The sequence below is a fragment of the Furipterus horrens genome, unplaced genomic scaffold (genome assembly GCF_987537825.1).
Source record: "Furipterus horrens unplaced genomic scaffold, mFurHor1.1.pri manual_scaffold_3, whole genome shotgun sequence".
NCBI classification, from domain to species: domain Eukaryota; kingdom Metazoa; phylum Chordata; class Mammalia; order Chiroptera; family Furipteridae; genus Furipterus; species Furipterus horrens.
In genome coordinates this window covers 108396594-108420716 of record NW_028327173.1, presented here as the reverse complement: position 1 = coordinate 108420716, position 24123 = coordinate 108396594, and the positions used below count along the sequence as shown (strand labels likewise).

General features: G+C 48.3%; 1 protein-coding gene across 4 annotated transcripts; it reads right to left on the bottom strand.

The window, feature by feature from the left end:
• Positions 1–51: 51 nt before the first annotated feature.
• PKM (pyruvate kinase M1/2) lies at positions 52–24122 on the bottom strand. 4 transcript variants are annotated; one of them, XM_090270067.1, is made up of 11 exons: positions 24009–24122; positions 14135–14301; positions 12921–13012; positions 10331–10462; positions 9674–9860; positions 8841–9111; positions 7449–7599; positions 7093–7245; positions 3362–3528; positions 1412–1593; positions 52–773 (listed from the first exon to the last, which is right to left on the bottom strand). In XM_090270067.1, exons 2-11 carry the CDS (start codon positions 14286–14288, stop codon positions 667–669), a joined length of 1596 nt encoding a protein of 531 aa, XP_090126193.1. In that variant the 5' UTR covers positions 14289–14301; positions 24009–24122; the 3' UTR covers positions 52–666. The 4 variants fall into 4 exon arrangements, with proteins under 4 accessions (XP_090126193.1, XP_090126192.1, XP_090126195.1 ...); XM_090270066.1 differs by lacking the exon at positions 3362–3528 and adding an exon at positions 3918–4084 and having other exon boundaries at positions 24009–24121; XM_090270069.1 differs by lacking the exon at positions 24009–24122 and adding an exon at positions 23835–23875.
• Between the last annotated feature and the right edge of the window lies 1 nt (position 24123).

The following is a 24123-nucleotide window of genomic DNA, read 5'->3' as shown; positions in this document are numbered from 1 at the left end:
TAGTCAGAGGGCAGGGATTACCTCCCCCCATTAGAAAAGAGAGGCACTAGGTGCTTCAGCTGCTGTTTATTGACACACAGGTAGGCTCTATAGCAACAGGCCTGGAGGCGGCTGCAGGAGTGGGGAAAATGAAGGTGGAGGGTGGAGTGTTCATCTGCAGTGACAGCTGAGTAGAGTCCAGGAACCGAAGTGCCCAACAGGGTGGGAGTGGGGAAGGCTGATGGGGTTGGAGAAGCAAGTGAAGAAGGCCAGGGCCAGAGTCTGCTGAATCTGGAACCACTGCCCTCTCTAGCTGGCTAACTGCTGGCTCCAGGCCAGGCTTGGGGGTTCTCTGAGTGTACATTTCTACAGGAACTGGATGGACTGCATGAAGGAGAAGCAGCAGGAGCTGTTGCCCTTTATGTTAAGCTCTGAAGCCTCCAGTCCTGTAGCCCTGTCTCTGTTGCTTTGGTGGGGTCATAAGATGGGCAACCTGGCTCTGGGCTACCTCACCTGGGCAGGGTCTTAAAAATAGCCATGTTTTACAGAGGCATTCATCTTCTTCCCTGGTGTCCCAGCCCACCAATGCCACACTACAGCCCTAAGTGAGCACTATAAGCATTGCTGGCCTAATGGATGGGTTGGGGGAAAGGGATGGGACAGGAGCTGAAGGGGCTCTGGGGCCCATCACGGCACAGGTACAACACGCATGGTGTTGGTGAAGCCAGAGCCAGGACGCCAGCCGGTCAGCACAATGACCACGTCTCCCTTCTTGAAGAAGCCTCGGGCCTTGCCTGAAGGGAGAGAAGGGAAGGGGGTGAGTAAATGCTAAGCGAGGCAGGTACCACAAGGTGGCACCAGCCTCTCAGCCCAGGCAAAGGGAATGAGAGCAGTCCTGAGATTTCCTTATCACTCAGATGGCAGAGTTGGCAGGAACCTTTGGACGTCATTTATTTTACACTCTAGAGGGTGGAGAGCCTTGCCTAAGGTCAGAACTAGCTGCTTCCTCTCATGCCATGGCATCCCATACTTACATATAGGGACAAAGTCCACATCAGTACACAATCTGTGTGCGCGCACCACCCAATAGTGCAGAAGCTCTGGCCAATTTTATTAAAAACCTCAGTTAATGAGTAGATGCCAAAGAAGGAACAATTCTGATTATCCAGGATCCTTTGGCTTTGGGCCTGGACTGGAAGAGTGAGGAGACAACTACTCCTCAGCCCCACAACTCAAAGTCCTCTCTTCTCTCCTGGGTTCAGACCAGGACTTCAAGGAAGGGAATGGAGGAAACAGACAGAACATTCCCAATAAGAGCAGCCAGGACCCTTGCACCCTAAGCTTTGCATGTTCCCCTTTCCATAGTGTACCAGAGAGCCCAGTGTGCAAGCAGCCCCACCCCAGGCTCTAGCACTTGCTCCCAGTCACGTACCAACATTCATGGCCAAGTTGACTCGGAGGTCCACATCCTCAGCCCAGGCCTCCAGCACTGGGTCCTTACACACCACGGGGAAGATGCCACGGTACAGGTGGGCCTGGCGAGCTGTCTGGTGATTACGGGTAACAGCAATAATTGGGGCACGGGGGCGGTACCTGGCCACCTGGTGAGCAGACCTGAGACGAGATAAAGACAGCCAGAAGAGAACTTTAAACAGTGTCCCAGAAGCCTCCCAGAAGACCCCTCAGGGGCTTCAACAGCTTACTCTCTAAACCAACTCAATATGCCAGCCTGAGGCTCTGACCATTTCAACATCTGCTCCCTGGGCCCCCCTGTGGAAGCCAGGAGCTGCCTCCCATGGCTGGGGCAGTCTCTTTTCAGGCATCCTCCACAGCACATAACTTATCTCCATAGCCTTGTGATCCATTTGCCCTCAAGCCCTCTGCACAGGCCAGAGCCCCAGGGTCCTACTGACCTAGCATGGTCAATCTCACCTACTTTCCCCACATGGCCCATAGCTGGCAGAACGCCCCCTCCGGACTTTTCCATTCTGGCACAGGGAGGCAGCCTGGCCTAACCTCGCCAGCACCCACTTCTCTTGATGCCAGTAACTCCTACAAGCCAAGTAACATGTGACTAGCACCTGACTCTTGACATCTGCAAATAACAGGAACAGAGCCTACCACACCCCTGGGAATCTACAACACAAGCCACCTTCCCTACTGCTGGGCCCTCCTCCCACCCCACATGTCCCCCAGGTCCCTGAAACAGTCCCAGCAACTGAGTTCTACAGATCGAGTCGAACCTAAATACCTAAGTGAGGCTGAGAAATCCGTGTGCTACCCAGAGGGCAAGCCCAGGAGCTGGCAGTGCTGGCAAAGGAGGCTCTGCCTGTGTAGGTTCCTTTGGAGGGTATGGGTCCCTCTGAAGCCTGTATACTTGCAATTGCAGATGTGTCTCAGGAGTCGGGGAGGGGTACGGAGGAGGGACAGAGCCCAGAACGCAAGCTATGAGGACACTCAACAGGTGTAAAGGAAACTCAAACCATGTTATAGCAGAGAATGCGCTGCTTACAGCCTGGCCTCTATGCAAGGCTTTCAGAAGGAACTAATTGCTGAAGTCAGGATGGGCTAGGAGTGAAATCCCAGAAGAGTGGAGTTAAAAATAGCCAAATAGCAAGGCTGGAACTTTTCATAAAGGTCAACCCCAATTGTTAGAGCGGTTTATCTGCAGCCCTCTGCTAAGGGAATCTGCAGATCTGAAGTCTTTAAGCAGCTCCCCTGCTGCCCCTCAGCGCATCGAGACTGCTGTCTGGCACGTCCTCCAAGAAACCCTCGGCAGGGACAAAGAGCGCACCCCGAGACTGGGGGAGTGAAGGACTAGGAAGGGATCCCAAGTCAGTGGCCAAACATAGGTCTCAGCTTGCCTGTATGACAACACGGTGACCTTTTCTGCGCCAGGAATCACATGTCTTCGGAGTTCAAAGACAGAGAGGGACATGCACTAACCAAACAGCAATGTTAGTGAACACCACTGTTTTTCCAAAATGAACTTTTAAAGAGCACACAGCAACTGAAATAATCAAAGTTGGTGATCTACTATTTTAGGACCAGCTTTTAAATACCAAGTAATCAACTGTCTATCTGCACTTATGCAGTAAAGTCCCCAGTTCATCTAGATGGTATAAACTTGCTTCGGATCCAAATGGGCCCCCAGACCTTAGGAGTGCTGCCTGGAGTCCTCTGAGCCTAGGGAATGGGCTCTGCTCATTCCTGGACCCTGACGGGGGACTGAAGGAGCTCCTTTCTTGCAGGGTCCAGGTGGCAGGCAGCAGGATCTTACCTTGGTTCAGAGCTGAGCATCGTTCAATGCACTGCTCCTAGGATCCCCAAGGAAAGGTGCCACTGAGCAGGGCATTCCCAGGGAGCTGCTGCCGCCTCCTACCTGCCAGACTTGGTGAGGACGATTATGGCCCCACTGCAGCACTTGAAGGAGGCCTCCACGGCGCCCACGGCGGCGGCTTCTGTGGGGTCGCTGGTAATGGGCGCCAGGCGGCGGAGTTCCTCAAATAATTGCAAGTGGTAGATGGCGGCCTCTGCCTCACGGGCAATCTAGGGGAGCAACATCCGTCCAGAGGAACGAGAAGGGGACAGAGCTTTGTCAGAGCTGTGCCACAATGGGAGAGGGAGGGGAAAGAGTCGCACAGACAACTGGTGAGGAGCATGTCCCTGAGTGCAAAGGCTAAGAGGAGCCCAGTCACTGTAGGTTCTGAGCTGAGCAAGATCAGGACTCACAGGAACCATTCCTTCACCAGGTGCCTGGGACACCACTTGCACCTACCGAGCTGAAAGACCCTCGGGCTCTGCCCTGCCCTGAGCTCCCTGGCTGGCTTCCTACAGATGAGAAAAGAGGCTCTGAGCCCAGGACCCTGGCTGTCTTCTAGAGCAGCTGGAGCAAGACGCTGGTGATCCTACAGAGTTACCTGCCTTTAGGGCCCTACCTGCCAGACTCCGTCAGAACTATCAAAGCTGCTGCTAAACACTTATAAGAAGCCTCTACGCTGCCCATGGCCATGGCTTCCATGAGGTCTGTGGAGTGACTCGAGCCTCGCACAAGTTCTTCAAACAGCTTGCGGTGGAACATGGCTGCCTCAGCCTCCCGAGCTATCTGTAAGGTTTAGGGGGAGGGGAGCAAGGAAGAGGGAAGAAGGAGGGGAAAAAAAACACAAAGAAGACAACAACATGGAAAGACAGAATGGGGAATTAATCAGAGAAAGTAACCTTAGGTTAACTGGCTAAATCTGTCTTTCAGGAAGATGCAAAGAGGCAGGGTGGTACAAGCCTGCTCAGGGGTATGTGGAAAATTTCTCGCTCAACTGCTGCTGCTTCCCTCCATCAGAGGGGACACTGGTCCTTCCATTCTGAAGGAACTTTTGAAGGAGGTGGGGTGGGGGTGTGGCAGCAAACTCTGCACCTTAGCATGGAAACATGCCCAGGCTGAGCCCAAGCCACGCCCTGGCAGGACTCGACCACACTGCCTTCTGACACAGCTTACAGGAAGGAACAGGCCCTCTCTCCTCACATGGCTGTCTGGTTCCCCGGGGCTTTTTGCCCAGCTCCCATGCACACACGGAGCACCTGGCTTGGTGTCAGGCACAGGGGTGCTATGGAGCTTTCCAACTGCCAACAAAGGAAATGCACCAAGCAGTGCTGGGAAGCTGGGCTCATGCACAGCCAGAGCCACGCAGCCCAACTGCTTTCTAAGCAGCAGGGTGAGAACTGGCGATCTTGGGAGGGTATACAGAACAGCCATGTGGAGACAGACGCCTGTGGAAGCATACAGGGAAGTGTAACAAGACCTCTGATTAAAATCTAATGATCAGAAGTCATGAGAAAGCCACTGAGTTATTTACAGACCACCTGCTCAGATAACACCCAGAATTAGAAAGAATATTTAAGTTTTAGAGGATTACAATGCAACCACCTGCATTTTAGAGAAAAATGGTGAGGGAAGAATCAGTAATATCATCCCATTAATTTGACAGTGTAAGGACACATGTGGCAGGATTCATTAGGTTAAAGGTTTTCTCTCTGGAAGAATGGAATGCATGCAGCCCAAAGACAGGACAGAACAGGAGCAGGAACTGAACCATACCTGGTACCACCCAGCCCTTAGTTACAGGTCATTAACTGCATCAGGATGACAGAGGAGAAAGCAGTGAACGGTTAAGAGAAGCTGTCAGCCAGTGTTAACTAGCAACATGGAAAGGAAAGGCTGGCTCCACCTGGCCTGGATGCCATAACTTATCTTTTGAGCGGTGCCATGTAATCCAAGCCCTGCGGCTCTACATTGTCCATCTACTACAGGAAAAGACTGGAGTCTGGAAGACATGGACATGGATATGAGAGCGCCAAGCCTGATTCTAAAGTCTCTGACCCCAGAACAAGCCTGGTGTGGAGATCCGGCCTTACCTCCTGAGAGATAAAGCACTATGTTGCAGGACAGAGCACTGGCTTTAAAGCCAAATCTGGGTCCAAACTCAGGCTTTATTATCATGTAACCCTCATCTGTAAATTGAGGTGACATCTGTATCTCACAGAGGTTATAAAGATTACATCAATCTACACAGGGACTTATCAGACATTTAATAACTGCAGTGAATACTTAATGCTAAGTCTAAGATTAAACATATCCCATCTAATTCATTTTACAGATAACGCCTTGAGAGGCTTGTGATTTGCCCAAAGACACATTAAAGTCCCTACATGGTTCCATGGTTCAGTAAATTAGGTCACTCTTCTACTCCTGAGGCCACACCATCTAAGCAAGGCAATTAGAGAGGGGATGTGTGGAGAAACCCATAAATATACTGGCAGCCATTCTAGAGGTGACTGGTTCAAGGCCCACTGTCTCCCGGGAGAGAAAGTCCTTTCCCAGCACCAGGGCAGTCCTGCAAATAAAGCTCAGGGTAACTGGGGAGGTGCAAGGAGGATGGGATAGCCCAGAAGACAACTTCAGACAAGGTGTCTTGGTTCTCCACTGAAAAGGTGTTCAATTACAAACGACAAGTGTTCTCCAGAAGCTAGTTAAGCCTAATCATTGGACACACAGAAAATGAAAGAGAAAAGGGAGATATCTAGCTCAGGGGTTCTTTCTTGGGGGTTGTTTTTAATTTGGGGGAAGGCAGGAAAGGAAGCGTCACACTAAGGGCATGGGTCCTTTGTTGACTGAGGGGAATAGGAAGGTTACAGAAAAAACGGTTTCAGGATAAGACACAAGGTCACTGAGCTACACATTATAAAGACTGACCTAGGACTATTGTGGGAAAGTTCATTTGTAGCACTCCTTTTCCCAGGCATGAGTAACCCTGATAGGGGATCCCTACATTAACTCTTTAGTAAGCTCTAGCATTGGGGCAGACAGGGAGGAGGATCCCAGCGCCAAGTCGTGAGAAGCAGCCAGGCAGTGGCATGTGGCAGATCAGAACAGCCTTCCTAGTTTCCTGGGGGAAAAAGTAGTCACCTCCAGGACACCTCCACATGCTCTCACTCTAGGGCCAGCCAGGATCAGCCATCCTTTCCACCTCTCTCTATTTGTGAACCTGTCACCTGTCACTTAAAGCCCACTTTTTAGTCTGGGTGAGTGTAACAGCTCAGCACAGCAGGTGCAGCTGCAGGCACCATGCAAAGCCAGCTCACAGTCAACTCCGTGTGGACAGTGAAGACCCAGAGGCCCCAGTGGTGGAGGGACCGGTCTGCAGCACAGGTGGGGAGTCAAAATGGAAGTCAAACAAAGAGGATGGCTAGGAGCGGGAGTCCTTGGGCTTTTCCAGAGTAGCGCAGAGGAACTCAGGTCCTCTGGGCTGTCTAGAGGAAGAGGTACAGTTATCCCAGTACTTGAGCCCGGGAAGGAGCCAGTGACTGGACTATGTCTGATGAAGGAGAATGCCTCCAGAACAAAAGGGAATAGGAAGGGAGCTGTAGGCAGGGAAAGTAGAACAGAAAAAAACCCAAAAACAAACAAAAAAAACATGCATGACCCAGGCATACACCTCCTCACTCTCGTTGGAATTTAAAAGATAACAAAAATGTGGGTGCAGAAGCCTGAAAGGTATGGCTGTATACCAGTGCTGCCTCCGCCCCAGCTCGAGAGATGGGCAAGCCCTACCAACTCACCAGGTGCTGCATGCGCACAGCCTCCAGGGGGTAGTCCCCTTTGGCTGTCTCCCCAGACAGCATGATGCAGTCAGCTCCATCCAGGACAGCATTGGCCACATCGCTTCCCTCTGCCCGGGTGGGACGGGGCTTCTTGATCATACTCTCCAACATCTGGGAGAGGAGAGACCATTAGTGAGATGTGGCCTGGGCTGTCTTCAGAGATGAAAGACTGCGAGCTGACTTGCTGGATGGTGTGTGTGTACAGAATATGATTTTGTGTAGGTGCACAGGGGGAAGGGGATATGTGTTTGTGACGTGGGAAAGGGTCCATGGAAGAGACCAGGGCAGTGTGTGTAGTGAGGAGAGGCACGCACCTGCGTGGCACAGATAACAGGCTTCCCAGCTCGGTTGCACCGCCCGATCATCATCTTTTGAGCAAGGAAGACCTTCTCTGCAGGAATCTCAATGCCTAGGTCACCACGAGCCACCATGATCCCATCACTAGCTTCTAGGATCTCATCAAACCTGACAGGAAAGGTGGAAAGAGACAGATTATGTGGAACAGAAGCTACTCTAGTATGGTGATTTAAAGGAACTTTTCCTGGGCTTCTCTGACTTAGCTGTCCTTGCAGAACAGCCATTCGTGATGTCACTATGGATGCATGGAGGTGGTGGGGTGGGACAAAGGGTCCCAACAGCCTGCTGGGTTCCTTCCACACTAGTATGGATACTTCACTGGGGACAGGGGAGGAGGCAAGGTTCCCTCTCAAGTCCCATCAGCTCACTTCTTCTCCACCTGCATCTTATGAGGCCCCCAGGGCTGAGGTCTCTCTGCCATATCCACTCCAGTCAACACTTTCAACGTAGAAAGGAAACCTAAGGCCCACATACAGCTTCCAACACAAAGTTCCAATGGCCTCCTCCCGCCAAGGACACACCTGCAGGCTGCTCTGTGTGGCAGCACCCTCCAACTTGTGAAGGGAAGAGGACATATGGCTCTGCCTAGCCTGGGGCCAAGGTCAGCTGGCTTATCAGAATGGCAGCTGCCTGTTACAAAGGACATCTACACAAAACCAAGAACAGCAAGGTCATAACAGTGGGTCCGGCTGCTCCTTCCACCCTCCACAAGCACACATCTAATCCACAGGAGGTCTAGGGTTTTAGCTGCACTGACTTTTGTTTCTAGTAGGAAGCCAAAAAAGAACAGATGTCACCAAGCTGGCCATAGTCATTTGGCTCTGGTTGGTGAGCACTGGGGAGGTGATGAGCTGATTTGGGACAATCTAAGCCTAAAGGAGAACCACATGCACTCTCTGGGAAGCAATACCAGGCCAGAGCTAGCCTGGTCATTGAGCCAGCTGCTTTCAGTGAAGACTCAGAGGCTGTAACCTTCAGCATCAACACCAGGCCCTGAGCTCCACATGGCCTCTTCCTAAGAGCCTGCTGCCTTCCCTCTGGGTCCCCACATTCCAGCAGACATGGACAGTGATCCTGAGCAGGAGCACAGCACAATGGCTCCTGACCCTGTCCCTCTAAGGCCAATGCCTGGGTCTCTGGAACAATGTCAAGATGCTGGCATCCTAATCACCTACAAAGTAGAAGGCATTGCTATTTAGATACCCCTTTAGATAGTCTGGTTCAGTGGGTCTGGAACAAACTCAGGCATTCTGAGGTACAGGCAGCCAGGTACTCACAGGGTACACATCTGGCTCTTAGAGAGCTGGTCTGGGCTAAAGGAGCAGGGGGACAGACAGAGGGGCACTTACCTCCGAACCCCCTCATGATTCTCGATTTTGCTGATTATCTTGATGTTCTTTCCTTTTTCTCCCAGGACCTTCCTGACTTCATGGACATCAGATGCCTTGCGGATGAAAGATGCGAACACCATATCTACATCCTGCTCTACCCCGAACTTCAGATCCTGTACGTCCTTTTCTGACACAGCAGGCAGATCCACAGCAGCCCCAGGGAGGTTCACACCCTTCTTGCTGCCCAGAGAGCCACCATTCTCCACCTCTGTTACCAGGAAGTCAGCACCTGTGTAAAATGGAGTACGTGGGGAGGCAGACCAGCAAAGGCATGTCCTCAACACGGAGAAGCAGAAAGCTGCTGCTTTGTCCCCAGGACAGTGACCTGGGAAGCAGCACATTGCAGGCAGTGCAGCCATACCGCCACAATTCAAATCCCAATTCGACTAGCTGTGCAACCTTGGGCAGGTCAATTAACCTCTCTGTGCCTCACTTTCCTCGCCTGTTAAATATGAATGATACCCACTCATAAATTTAACAAACTATCATGTAAAATGCTTAGAACAGTGCCTGGCACTTAAATATGAGCTATCATTTCCATACACTGGACTCCTGCATACATCACATTGAGGGATAGAGGAAGGAAGCAGAAAGCCCAGAGTAGTGAGGATGCATAAAAAGAAATCTTATATGCTCCCCCAGAGCATGGCTAAACAGGACTAAAGTTGGTTTTTGAGGATACAGAATTATGAAGGGAATTCCTGAGAATACAGACTATCTTGCTATAAGCCAAGCTATAAGCTTCCTCTCTTCCTTGTGTCCAGGAAATTTAGAGCTGGTTTTAGACATACCTTTCTCCTTCACCTGCAGAGAAATGAGTCCATCATCGACATAGATCTTGCTGCCCACTTCCACCACCTTGCAAATGTTCTTGTAGTCCAGCCACAGGGTGTTTTCATCACACTTTTCCATGTAGGCATCATTCAGAGTGATCTTGAGAGTGGCCCCTTTCTTCAGCTCCACCTCCGCGGTGCCACTCTGCAGACAAGAGAATAAGCCATGAGTCCAAACTTAAGAGGCCAGGCCCTCCTAGCAGGAACAGAAACGCTTTCCTGCAGGGAACAATGCTCAAATCTCAGATAGTGGTAATAATAAAGCCTTTTCCTTTGGGAATAATCCCATTGTCTAACTTAGTATATTTCAAGAAAATAACCCCAGAAAAACCTACAGTGTTTTAGTTGTGCTATTTAATGATAGGAGAAAAGAGACAAATTGCTCCCCAAAGGTAGAAATTTGGAAGTAGTGTTTTACAGTAAAAAAAGTTTCCTTTTCGGTATTGTTTCTTAGCCAAGTAGATTAAACCAACATTTTTACAGTGATGAATAAATTCCTCACTTATAGACCTAAACTCTGAGGAATGTGGCTTCCAGCAGGGCAGAGACAGCTGAGGACACCTCTGGGCTCTCAACTCCTCCACCTTCCTTCTCACTTCAACCCAGGATACTCACGCCCTTGATGAGCCCAGTTCGGATCTCAGGTCCTTTAGTGTCCAGGGCCACGGCAACTGGCCGGTAGAGAATGGGATCAGAAGCAAAGCTTTCTGTGGCTGTGCGCACGTTCTTGATGGTCTCTGCATGGTACTGAGGGAAAGGAGGAGAAATGATGAGCATCCTCCTACACACTAGGATCTAGGACTGGAGCTGGGGCTGACTGCTCAGGAAAGACCTGCGGACGCTTAGACCCCCTCCACCACTGTCTGGTGTCAGCCCCATCCACACATAAGTCCCCTCTCTCTGCCAGTTGCAACCTCCTCGGCTTCCACCCACTTCTAGCACAGCACTCACTCGAGGGCAAACCTTAGGAACTTTTCAGAGTATTGCTGCTGAAACCCATTAAAGTCACCATTAAACACATCTCAACATAAAATAAGCCTGTGTCCCCTCAGCGATCCTCTTTTCCTCAGAACTCAGCAAAAAAACAAACAAACAAACAAAAAAACAACGCAGACACCAGGAGTAAAAGGTCCAGGCTTATGTTTGGATAATACTGATCTGTCAGTCAGTGTCAGATGTTGAATGATTTGGTAATTCTGAGCTTTTCCTCTATTGATTCCAGCTACAATTCAAACTCAAAGTTATTTATGTAAGCTAACAGTAACCCAAGCTAAATAAAACAGTGGCCTATTGCAAAGGTCACACAGGCCTGTTTTCATTATGACTTTTTCGAGTCTGATTAAAGGCAGAAGTGGAATAAAAAAAGGCAGAACATGCTTCTCTGACCTAATTGCTCTTTGCTATTTCTATTTCTCACTTGCAACAAATCCTCATTTCAATCTTCTCTCTTAAGCTCTTCCTTTTTTTCCGTTTTGCCATTACTGTTCGACTCAAAGGTACAGTGTCAAACTAAAACTTGTTTACGTTATGTCATGTAATACCAGAACAATTTCAGATCAGCTTCCAAAACCCAGATCCCAGGGACAACCTCATCCTGGTCAAAAACCTAAAATAAACCCACAAGAGGAATTTGGTTTTTGTTTTTGTTTTTTTAAATCTGTGAATAAGAGTTATAGCACATGGTATCTCCAAATGCCTCTTGCAGGAAAAAACAGAACAAAACAAAACAAAAACAACAAGTTCCCAGGCAGGTGCAGCAGATAGCACTGCCCTTGTCATTTCAATGCATGTGGTGTTATTTTACTGGACGGAAGAGGCTATAAAGCCTAGTTAAAGGTCAACTTCTTAAAACCTATTTCTGCTCCTTCCTCTGAACACAGGAGACCCTGGACCCCCTGATTCAGCAACGGGGGTCAACGGTGAACCCATCTCCACTGATGTCTTTAGCTCTCTCTTTGGGCTAAGCTAACTCTTGTGGTAACCCCTGGTGACTCCTGCTAAGGACCTCCACCTTTGGAAAATCACATAATGTCATTGCAGACATGTCTTAACCTGCCTGAGATACCTGCTAAGCAGTTCCTCTGGACTTGGTCAGACCCCCATGACATTTGGAAGCCGGCCACCTGCCAGGCCATAGGCTGTTTATGGAAAATGGGTTAGGGAACCTAGGACGAGGAGTCTCGTGTTCCCAGAAAGAAGGAATTAACTTCTTGAATTACACTTCCTGAGGCTTTATTTTTAGTCTAAACTTAATACCAACTTCCAAATGCCAGAGGGCAACCCCTCGCTGCCTACCCTTACAGGGCAGCATCTTCTGTATTCTGAAAAGGAAGCACAGAAGTCAAGAGTAGGAAAAGTTTGCTTCATTCACTACTCTATCGATGCCAGTGTGAAATCCCAGGGCCTATAATTGAGCCTGAAGGTTTTTAAAAGCCCCTCTCCCTCAGGGAGCCCCTATACTCCTCAAAATGAGTTGTTATGGACTTGGGAACAGAAGCAGGAATGGAGGACTTCCCAATAGCTGCCACCTGGTCCCTAGGTAAGATCTCTGTCCACCGGTCAAGTCAGCTCATATAAACAGCCTCAGCACTAATAGAATCCTACCAGGCTCCTGGTAAAGTGTTATGATGTAGTTTTATCTTAATGTACCAGAACCCCTGGGAAGGAAGAGGCTAGGAACACAATGCTGATGAAGTGGGGTATTAAATGCCAGATAGTGTTAGTGCATTAGACTCAGTTCTTAACTTGCCATAGTGAAAACCCTTCTCCCGGACCTGCCAATCTTGGGTCTAAACTAGGCCAGAATCAATCCGCAGGGTGACCTTTTGGTTTGTCACTGCAACAGGAACTATTACAGAAATCCTGGGGTGGGAGTGTCAAGCCCTGTGGCCAAGATTCCTAATGGCTTAGAGGCGTTTCCAGTAGAACCCTCTACTCTCCTTTGTGAAGGCTAATGGTAGCATAGGTGTATGGGAGAACCATGGCTAATGACAAAGAAGGCCTTCTTTGTTTAAGGAGACATGGCCACCCGAGATGACAGGAGAGGGGGAAAGGAAAGTAGGGATAGGCCGGTGAAGGAATCTTTCCATTGGCTATAACTCCCAGACTCATTCTTGCCTTTTCCACTGTGGCTAAACAAACACTGCATCCCCACCCTGTTTCCCATAAGCCACGCCAGTGGCCAACCTGTCCAGCTGAGGCTCACCTCGTGAGTTCCATGAGAGAAGTTCAAACGAGCCACGTTCATTCCAGACTTAATCATCTCCTTCAACATCTCCACTGATCGGGAAGCTGGGCCTAATAAAAATGTTTTAGACATAAGTCTTAATACTTCAAACTTGCTTAGGTTTAAAGAACTCTTGATATGTTTCCATAAACTTTTCCTCCCCTAAACAGCTCAAAATTCTTTTAAAAAGCCACACATATGGCTATTATTGTTTTTTTGATTTAAGGGAACACTTCTATTTTCTTCAAATTCTGCAGGTTCTCATCCAAGCAGGAAAGCCTAGAAGACCTGGCTGGCCTTCTTGCTCTCCCTGAAGCCATAGAATCTCGGTTGCACAGAGAATGACAAAAAGATCTTTCCTAGGTCTTGGAGATGCTCCTACGAAGACATGCTAGGGAAGATGTGTCGGCAACCACTCCTCGTGGTTTAAGGAACTGGAGCCCTGGTCTGACATGACAAGTCGCCGGCATCCTGGCCGTGCTTGTCTCTAAGTCTCAATATAAGGCTGCGTGTGGAACATGACTGACAACCACTTAGAGGGTTGCCATGGGAATTGGGTCAAAGGATGCTCATTATGCTCATTATGCTTTAGAACTTGCTCTGCTTTCCTTATCAGTAATGTAACATAAACAATCTCTAGCAAGGAGTATATGAAACCTTGCACCTGGTCAAGATGTTTTATGGATCCTGACAAAGACTGGTCACTGTGACCCCTGCACTGGTATGCGTAATCTGTTACTGTTAAATGCCTAATGGCTATTGACGATTTATGAAGTTTAGCCTTGGATCTCTCGCATGTATCCTCCTCAATAAAAGGCATGAGGGATGAAGGTTTGGCTGCTGGTCTCCACTAGAGAGGCAGTCACCTTCCTCCCCCCCCCAGACATATTAAAGTGTCCTGGGTAGAAGTTTGTTCTGCCGTGGTCACGGAGCCTCTGCTGGACAGAGCAACTTCCAACCAAGCATAGGGTGTGTGTGGCACCTCTGTCATAAAGATGCCCTCTAAATTTCACCTTTAGCAGAAAATGTAAAACATACTAATTCTTTATTGCAACTTTCTATTATCTGAGTTCCCATAAGAACCTGTGCAGAATCTTGCTCAGCATCCAGGTTTGCTACATTTAATCTTTTCAGGAGAGAAAAATTCACTGTCACATAAGGCTTGTTTTAGGGGAGGGGCACCCCTAACTCACCGATGGTACAGATAATGCCAGTGTTCCGGGCTGTGATGGGTGCGGAGTCAATGTCTAGGCGGCACATGTGCTCCAGGAATGTGTCAGCCATGGCTGCATGCAGCTGCTGGGTCTGAATGAAGGCAGTCCCGACATCACTATGGGGCTTCGACATGGCTTCTGAAGTCCTGGGTGCAGGGGAATTGAAGAGCATGATCAATCTGAGAAGCCTCGGCTGCTAATACACCGCTTGGCCCAGGAGACTGTTTCCTGCTTACACATTAACTCAGTAAGCATGGTCTGTGCACAAGCCACAGGGAATCCTGCACGCTCTGGCTATGTGGGTGCTCCTTGAGTCAGGCAAAGGGCTCACAGGACCGCAAGCAAGTTAAAACCTTGTACTCAGTGCATATATTTGCCAGGCACCCACTGTAAGCAGACCTCCCGCACACTGGGCTAGTTTCTACCTTGATAGCTTTTCTGAGAATCTTATAAATAACATCATTTTACATGCACTGAAAGAGCTTCCTAAGAAGAAAATTGTAACCATCTTCCAGTGATATAAAGCATTGACTCCTAGTTTAGAATCTAAGCAAATCTAGATCTTTGTGTGAAAAGTTGTCTCAAAGCTACAAATATCTGCTATGAAGTGGGGCACCCACACTGCCTCTTAACAACCCTCACCCAAACCCAAAGTGACGTTCCTGGTTGTGAAGACAACCACCATTCAGGCAAGCCTCCTAGGTTTTCCTTAACCCAAAGCACCATATAAATTCATTCTTTGAAAACCAAGGATAACCACAATGGCCCTGGTCTAGTTCTAAATGATCAAAACTGTATCTGTAACATGAGGAGATTAAAGTTGCTTGTCAAGTCTTTTCCCAACTAATTTTCTGATGCACCATCCCAATTCCCTTTTTAAGTCCAGTAAGCACACCACTCCCAGTAACAAAGACCGTCCGTTCCAGGTAATTAACCAGCCCAGGTTACAATCCTGACAACTGTCCTGACCTTTGCTTTTCTTCATTACAGAGTTACAACTAAACTCAGCCAGTTAGCTGATTTGAGACAAGGAAGTGAGAAGTTTTTGGCCAGCACTCTGAAGAACTGGGAGGTAAAGATGTGAGCAGAAGCCTGACACTCCTCATCAGAAGGCTGTCCCTTTCCTCAAGTTCTCAGACCTAGGGCTGTTCCTTCTAAAAACCTCAAGCCTAAATACTGTGCCCCTCTCCCCCTTACTCCCTTTCCTTTATCCCTGACTTGGTGGCCTCTTTGGGTGGCTCTAGTAGAGCATGAATCTAAACTCATCTCTGCCATCTTCAGGAAGTCTTTGGGACCAGTTGAGAGCAAACCTTCTGTCAGCTAGTGGAAACTGATGGCTACAAGTCCACAACTACAGGATCTAAAGCTTTTAAAATGGGGAAATAAGAAACCAGTTAACTATTCCACACAGCATTTCCCAACTCCATGATACATACATACCAGGCCTCAAACCCAACATCAACCCTCTCCTTTATAATCTATTTGGTTCTATACCTCTAGCACTTGCATGTATCCCAGTGTTTGCTGAATACCTTTTCATGTATCTTAATGCCTCTTTGTCAAAATTAAAGTTGCACCTCTACTCCCCCATGCCCAAATCTGCGAAACTTCTGAATTAGGGGCAGGATGGCCTGAGCAGCCAGGGTCCCTATACTTGCATTCACAATTGAAGCAGGGCTTCATACCTTCAGAACACCCAGCTGGGCTTAGGTAAGCCTGGCTGTTAAGGGCACATTAGAGAGGAGGTGGTCCCAGGTGGCACATGGAGCCTCCCTCCAAGGGGAGCCATCCAGTCTGAAAACTGTGCCATGAACAAAATAAAATCTTAATCACTGGGGTGGAGTAACTAACCCCACTCTTCTTAAAAAGCAACAGCTGGCTCTTCACTAGACCTGAGACATTACTGTCTCCTTTCAAAGACCTGGATGGGGTCACTGATTATCTGGTCATACCTTGTGTTCTCTGGGTTTGGACTTCCGGTGACATAATGCCTTTTTGGCTCAAGGTGGCTCCTTGGCCCCACTTGCAAAGACTGCTCGGAGCTGAGTAAGGTTTTCCCTGAGGAGCTGTACAAGGATCAAGGTAAAGCTGAGTGTAACTAAAGCTCTTTTGGGTAATGGAAAAATTACCTTAATAACCAGGTATCCAGGTGGTAGCTGCTCCTAGAGATTCAGTTATGTTACAAAGAAAAACACAAGTCTTCCAATAAAATACCAAGAAGCCAGTAATAGAAAATTCACAGGTAGAAGTGAGCTCTTACTGGCTCCTCTACAATGCTTCATTCCCTCCCCTAACACACAAAGATCTCTTTCCCTGTAAAGTCTCTTTAATTGTGTGGTTTACTAACATTTCACTATTCTATACAAGAACCTGATCCCTCCCCCGCCTTTTTAAGTGGACGGAACACTAAATTAAACCTATATAAAAGGACTGGAGGATAGCCACCAAAATATTAACATGCTATCTGGGTGGTAGGAGTCCAGCAAAATTTTTTGTCTTTACTAATAAATTTACTGATATGAAATACTTTTATAATAAGAAAAAATTCCACTCTGGCTGGTGTGGCTCAGTGGATTGAGTGGTGGCCCGTGAACTGCAGGGTCACTGGTTTGATTCCCAGTCAGGGCACATGCCAGGGTTGTGGGACTTGGAGGTGTGCAAGAGGCAACCAGTTGATATTTCTCTTACACATCAATGTTTCTTTCCCTCTCTTTCTCCCTCCCAGCCCTCTAAAAATAAATAAAACCTTTAAAAAAAATGTGTTTCTGTTCCAAAAAACAAAATATTTACAAGCATTCTGGTAAAACTGTTGAAATGAAAACACATGTGAAGCTCCTAGTTCTATTAAGCAACTGCTGCTTTATGCATTTCGGTAATACTGTTTAAATGTGAAAGGTAAGATATCCCATCTTAGGCCTAGGTCACAACTGGACAGCTTCACTGGCTTAAGAGGGTTAACCTTGATGCATTCAGAACCTCAAAGCAAAAGAAGAAAAGTTAAAATAGTTCATAAGAAAATTCAGTGCCAAAAACCTGTTAGTTACACGCCCAAATCCGGCAAACTTCTCCTATTTAGTCTGTCCTTAGGCTTCACAGCAAAATCTTTGTGACAAGGATGTTATGGTGAGGAAGGCTTGCCTTCAGGACCAGGAGATGCCATAGGCAGGTACAATTATATTGGGCTCAAACACTAACCTATTCACTATCTTGAGTTAAATCTGAGATTAAGAACTCTGATCTTTTGTTCACCCAGGCTTTTAGATGCAAAAATAACAAATAAAAATTTTGTTTGGTATTTGAGGGAAGTACACACCAGCAATCAAAAAAGCTTGCTTGTCAGCAAGTTGGTCCACAGGGTCTCAGCATGTCCTTAAAGTATGCAAAACGAGAGACCCTATGTCTCATCCCTGGGTCACCAACTGGTCTCTCCTGCCTGTCTCTAAGGACCTTAATGAGCCTCTTCTCTGGTGCACAAGCTGCCAATCCCGCCAACCACCTAGAGTTCTAGAACACTCTCTGGACTCTCCCAGCCCCGGGACAGCAGCCTCAGCACTGGTTTCTCAGGGCCGGCCTCTGGTAAGAGCTCCCATTCCTCATGCTGCTGTCTGGACAGTGCTTGCCAGGACATGCAGCCCAACCTGTGCCAGTCTTGACTCATTAGTGCATCCTCCTCCTTGGGAGGCACAGACATGCAGAGCCAACCTCCAGCCAGCTGTGGAAGCTCGGCATATCCACTGATACAGGGAAATTCTGAGCCCAGGTACAGGAGCCTCATTCTTGAGCCTGAGTCCCTGCAGGAGGATCTTCCTCAGAGCCATTTCTCCTCTGTGAGAAACGAGACACCATCGAAGGCCTTAGTGTAGGCCGACAGGATGGAGCAGGCAGTCACAGCTCAGCTCCAGGTGTCCCTAGTCCCACCTTTCCCCTCTCATCTCAAGCTGTTCCTAGTTCTCTAAAACTAGTATCATTTGTGCCACTCTTTAGAAACCAGCAGGGGGTGGGGGGACTCATACAAAAAATAACCAACATGCCCCTTCTTAAGAGCCAATACTGTTGGCAAGCTGTTCTGCAAAAAAGTTACGCTTCACTCCACCAATTCTTTCACAAAGGCTCAAATCATTCTGCCCTAATAAACTGGCCTGGCCTATGAACCTATATGTGCATAAGCCAATTTTTAACCCGCCAGGAATCTGCACCAATTTTGCTTTGATGTCAGCCTCACCACACAGATGAACCCAATAATGATATAATGTTGGCACCTGATGCCTTCAATTGTCTTCCTTGCTCTGACATTAATTTTTTAATTTTATTTATTGATTTTTAGAGAGATACGAAGGGGGGGGGAGACACACACACACACACACACACACACACACATCAATTTGTTGTTCCACTTATTGATGCATTCATTGGTTAAGTCTTGTATGTGCTCTGACCAAGGATCAACCTTGCTACCTTGGTGTATTAGGATGGTGCTCTAACCAACTGAGCTAACTGGCCAGGGCATCAATTTGTTACTGAGGCCTCCAAGTCAGCACGAAGGCCTTTCAATTCCCAAATCTCCCGAAGGTAGCTATCCATTAAAAAGTTTGCATCACAATATACTGGAGAAGGCATTCATGCCAGCCTGCTCCCTAGGAGCTCTCTTCCCATATGATGGAGCAGGGGACTATAATTCCCAGGATTTAGCCCTCATCTGACTATGGCAGCAAGATCTAAATGGGTGCTGGCCCAGCCACAGAACCTAGTAGGGTCTGGAGTGAACAGGCATGCGCCTCAATGCAGTTAGTCATGACAACACTGTACCTGCATATGAAGTGGGTTCTGGATGTTAAGCAATTTTTAGCTAAGAGATGTGAATCTGAAGTCTGCTCTACCCTCAGCAGGCCCCATCACAAAAAGCAAAGTCTAGTTTACCTGGTTACACAAAACAAAATGAACCTGCCTGTAGGTTCAAGTAAAATGCCCTTGCTTTTATTTATTCAGAGCTAGAACTACAGATGACAAGGATTTCCTTGTTTGATGGCAGATGCTCAATCTAAAGGAGGAAGTCTGGATGAAGCTTTGGCTGCTGTGTTACAGTACTTCCTTACTAGGCTTAAGACAATGAGGCAGTGCTCCCAGGCATGAATTCACACTTTGGTTTAGGGCCCTTCCAAGTCAGGCACAACCAGGCTGGGCTATGCCCTCAGCATTTAAAGGTGGAGCCGCCCTGCCTCACAACTGGAGGAAGAAAAAGGAGGCATGGGAGGAGGGCAATGCCAGTTCACCAACAGCACTGACTTCCTTAGTATGACTGGTCTCTCCACAGTGATCTTCAAAGGTTTGCTTTTGTTTTGTTTTGTTCTGAACTAAAGAAATATTAACAGCTGTATTTCTACCACCCAGAACTGACCATTAACATTTGGCCAGATTATTTTAGGCTTAAAAAATGTACAACTGTATAGTTTTTCTCCATCTCCAGGTCCCTCCTGCCCTTCTGCACCCCATCAGAAACACTAACACTGACCACTGTCATGCATGTTGTAGCCTGCTAGCTCATGTAAGTGCCCATACCCATACTGAACCCCTGCTGTCCTCTGAAATGCCCTAAGTAGTATACTGTGCACATATCATTAACCTTGCTTTTTCATTCGGCACATTTAACAGCCATCCAGCTGATATATAGATCTAGTTAATTCATATAAACTGCTATACCAGTCCACTGCACAGCTAGGTGCTTTATTTATACATGCCCTTACTGGTTGACCATTCCGTCTCATTAAACCAATTTTCCCCAAATTTTCAATAATATAGGTTACTCTCCTATTACATGTCTCCTTGTGTGAGCTTCTATACATGCAGAAATGAAATTCCTGGGCCACAAGGTATGCTTATACTTTATTTTACCAAATACTGCTGAACTGCTCTCCAAAGCGGTCATGTCCAATTACAACTAACCAGTAATGAATGCCAGTTCTTGCCTTTCCACCACTTTGAAAACAATTAATACCATCAAGACTTTTAAAATTTTTGGCTATTTGATGGGTAACTTTAGTGAGTCCATTCTCTAAAATACAATTTTTTTTGGACTGCTGGTCCATACTCTGAAATGCTATGACCAGTAACCTCACTGCCCTATCACAGGGGGTCCAGGCATCTATCTCCCCACAGAGCTCCTGCCTGCCTTCCAAACACAGCTTGCTGATGTCAGGAAAGAGAGGCTTAGAGCTCCCCAGGAGCTTTGCTATGGTCAGAATTGGGGGGGAGGGGTTAGTCTCAGAGGCCACCAGAGGTACTGCAGCCTGGCTCTCCTACGTGCAGACTGGCACAAACCACTGTGGGGGCAGGGCAGCACTCCTTGGTGGCCCAGCCAACCTCTCCTTTGAGCTGAACAGTCAAATCAGGAGGCCAGACGGCCCAGCAAAAGAGGCACACCACCATCCACCACCCACTTTGGCTCACTTTCCCAAAATAACTTCTTTGACAAAGCTCCAAAGAATAAGACTATTCATTTATCTAGTCTAAAGCCGGGTCTCAGTGAAAAATGCAAGTCCCCAGAGAATATGGTGGCATTAAGAATGGTCTTCATTAAGCTCTATTCCTAACTGTACTAAAATCTAATGCTTAAAGTAATGACTCAAGGCACTATAAGGCCTTTTACCCAATAAATCACTTATACATCTCAGAAGATCCTCCACAAGTTTGCAAAAAAACTGCTCACACGGGTGACTCATTCTTGTGGCGTGCCAGTTAATTGAGATTTGAATGTGGATCCTCGCCTGTTAAATGGGAGTTGATTCTCAGAGTGATTCAGAAATAACAATGTCAAATGAATCACTTTCCCCTACCTTGATCTCAGTTCTGGTCAAAATACCTCCTGAATGCCTTTATAAAAAGCTGAAGCAAAATAAATTAAAACCCATATAGTGTGAATTTATAATGCAAGAGTTGCATTTTTTTCTACCTTCCTGCTCACAGCCATTTCCTCATTTCTTTCGTTGCCTACCATTAAGAAATAAACAGCTTTAAGAAATGAAATGGCTTTTCCTGTGACCCCACGTTGATGTCACAACATTCAAGGCATAGAAATAACTCCCATGAGGTGCTAGCTATTTAATCACACCTACCAAATTAGCCAAATCACTGGTGGCGCATTTCTTAAAGATCCACTAATGCTCTTGGTTAAACTAAGAGTTCAACACTAAAATTATTTTACTTCTAATGCAGTGCTTAAAAGGAGGGCAGCTGTACTAGACAGGCAGAGACTATAATGTCCATATATTTTGGCTCAAGTCCAACTAACTCAGAAATGAGTTCAAGCACATTCTTTCAGGCGTTATTCGTGTCCACCACAGCCCTTATCCCAAGAAGGTGCCATGCCCACCGCAGTCGGCTTGGGAACACAGGTGCACAGACTGGGTGTAGGGCTCTGCTGCTTGACTTCTGCTCTTAGAGCAGTATAGAGCCTGGGGACCTGGACCAACCATTTTTCACTTAGTTGAGACATTTTTAACTGCTTCATTATTTAACTCATTGGGGGTGAGGGGACTTTTTAAACCTGCCAGGATCACAATACAGTTTTCCACTCACCCAATGAAGAGAAGTCTCTCAAAAGCAGTTAATTTCACAGGTTGAGTCATCTTCCCCAGAGAGCCTCCCCTGCCCCAACACACAGACCTGGTGATGGGTAATATACCCAGCCCCTCAGAACAGCCCCCACAGTATTCCCAGCAGCATCCTCAAACAACCAGAGGCAAATTATTTGCTAACAATGCTGCAGGGTGGGAGTCCTGACCTAAGCCCTCCTGTTACCCTAGGGAGTGGCCACACCCCCAGTACAGCCAGGAGGGGGCTACTGCCATCTGCCTTCAATCCTAATTTCACACTTGCCACGGGGCTGAGCAAATCCTAGAAAGAACCCAGGCAGGTGGGGATGGAATATAAAGATTTCAGTCTTGGGGTTGCAAGTTTGTTTCTATTCTTATAGCCAAACACTAGATCGGAATCTCCCCCTTGCCTTCCTTTGTCTAGAGGAGACCAAAGAATCCCTGCTGCAACTGGAGAATTTCAAAGTAATATTATTAGATACTTTGCAAACACAGTACCAGGATCCCTGAGGGAACTGGTTTCCAGGAGATATCTAGTATTTAGAGACTCCCAAAGATTAGCTATGAGTATGTGTATAGGGATGGCATGAAGATAAGACCTCATGCTCAATTATATATTAATTTGCTCAGTGACTAAGAATAAATTTGGAGTTATTTCTTGACATTTCACCAGAGATTAGACATTGCACTGACTCTTCAACATATATACAGAAACCAATCCTTTCAACAATCATGAGAAAAATGTTACTTCCAGTTTGCACTTGGAAAACTGAGGTCCTGAGGCTGAATTCCCTCCATCATCCTTATCGGTATATTGAGTTAAACCTGATCATAAAAGCCTGTTGACAACTTACCAATGTCTTTATCCATCATGCCTGGACGTCACCTATCAGGCTCTCTCCTAACAGGAGAGGATTGATGTTTTGGATTTGAACAACATGGATGAGAAGCCAAGGGTGCCTTTCCATGACCTGGCCTTTAAATAACCTTCAGACCATTAAGTGCTTTCCTGCTTCTTCAAACCCAGTGTGATGCCACCTTGTGAGGCCTCCCAGCACCCCTCTTCCCCAAGCAGAAAGGGCGTACCTTCTTCACCACACTTAACCAGTTATAACTTCTATGTTAATTCTCTAATGAGACTGTGAGCTCTGTGGGCTCTGACCCACCTAGCATCCCAGTCTCTGTCCCTTACCCCCAAGGCTCCTAGCACAGTTTTATTTCATGAACCCGGTCCGTGGCGCCAAAGCCACACCTTCTCTACCCCATCCCGCGTTCTACTACCGGGCGCATCTGTTAAGCAACGTGCAGCAAAGGCGCCGCCGCCGGGCCGCATGCGCAGCTGGTCGGGCCGCAGGTGAGGTTTCGCGGTAACCAGCTGCAGGCCAGGCGTCCCCCGCACGGGGCGGGTCCCAGGCACCGACCGCTACGTGCAGGCCCACCCCTGCGGGATGGAGGCCGGCGACGCTCTCGAGGCGAGCGCAGCGCCGCGGCCACCCCATCGAATCTGGGGCGCCCCCGGTTCTTCCGTTGAGGCGGGGAAGGCCAAGGGTTACGTAACCCGGGCCGACGCCGCATCCCGGCCGCACCCAGGCCAGCCCCGCCCATTACACTTCGGACCACGGGCCTGGGGCTCCAGGAGAGCACGAGACGAGACTGGAGGCGTGATAGAGAAGGGACAGGACAGGGATGGGAGAGGGGGCGGCGGAGCAGGCGGACGTGACCGGACCGGAGTAGGAGGGGCAAGGACCTCGCGGCGCGGAGGCCAAGGATGCGGAGCAGCGGACGTGACCGGAATGGAGGAGAGGGGCGGCAGCCGGAATATAAATGGAGTAGGGGTGTGCATGCACAGGGTGCAAGGACCTGAGTGTGCAAAGACAGGGGGCTGGAAGCTGGAGGAGTTTCATGGAAAGGTTACACGGAAAGCATCAGAACGAAGGGGACACAGGCAGGTTGAAGATGAGAGGAAGAATGGAACAGAAAGCCGGGGCGGGGAGGGAGGAGGAAGGGAACAGATCAGGAGGGAATGTGAGGAGGCGAAGATGGGATCAGAATAGGGTTTGGGGTCTGGGGCAGGAGAGGGGCTGGCTGACCCATCCGACTTTGGAAGAAACAGGCCTAGGGCGCGGGCGGCTCTCTCCCTCTCCCGACCAGGTCCAAGATGCCCAGCATGCCGCGCCGCCGCAGAGTGGGCTCCGGAGTTCCCCTTCAGCCCGGCCGACGGAGCCCAGGTGGGTACGGACAGCCAGCTTCTGCTCCCCGCTCACCTCCGGCGTGCTCCGCCTCAGGATATTGCAGAGAGATTTGGAGTCTCCGTGGGCGTCGCTTCAGTGCAGAGTCTGCTGTCTCAGCCTCAAGGTTATCTCGGCTGCAGGGCCGCCG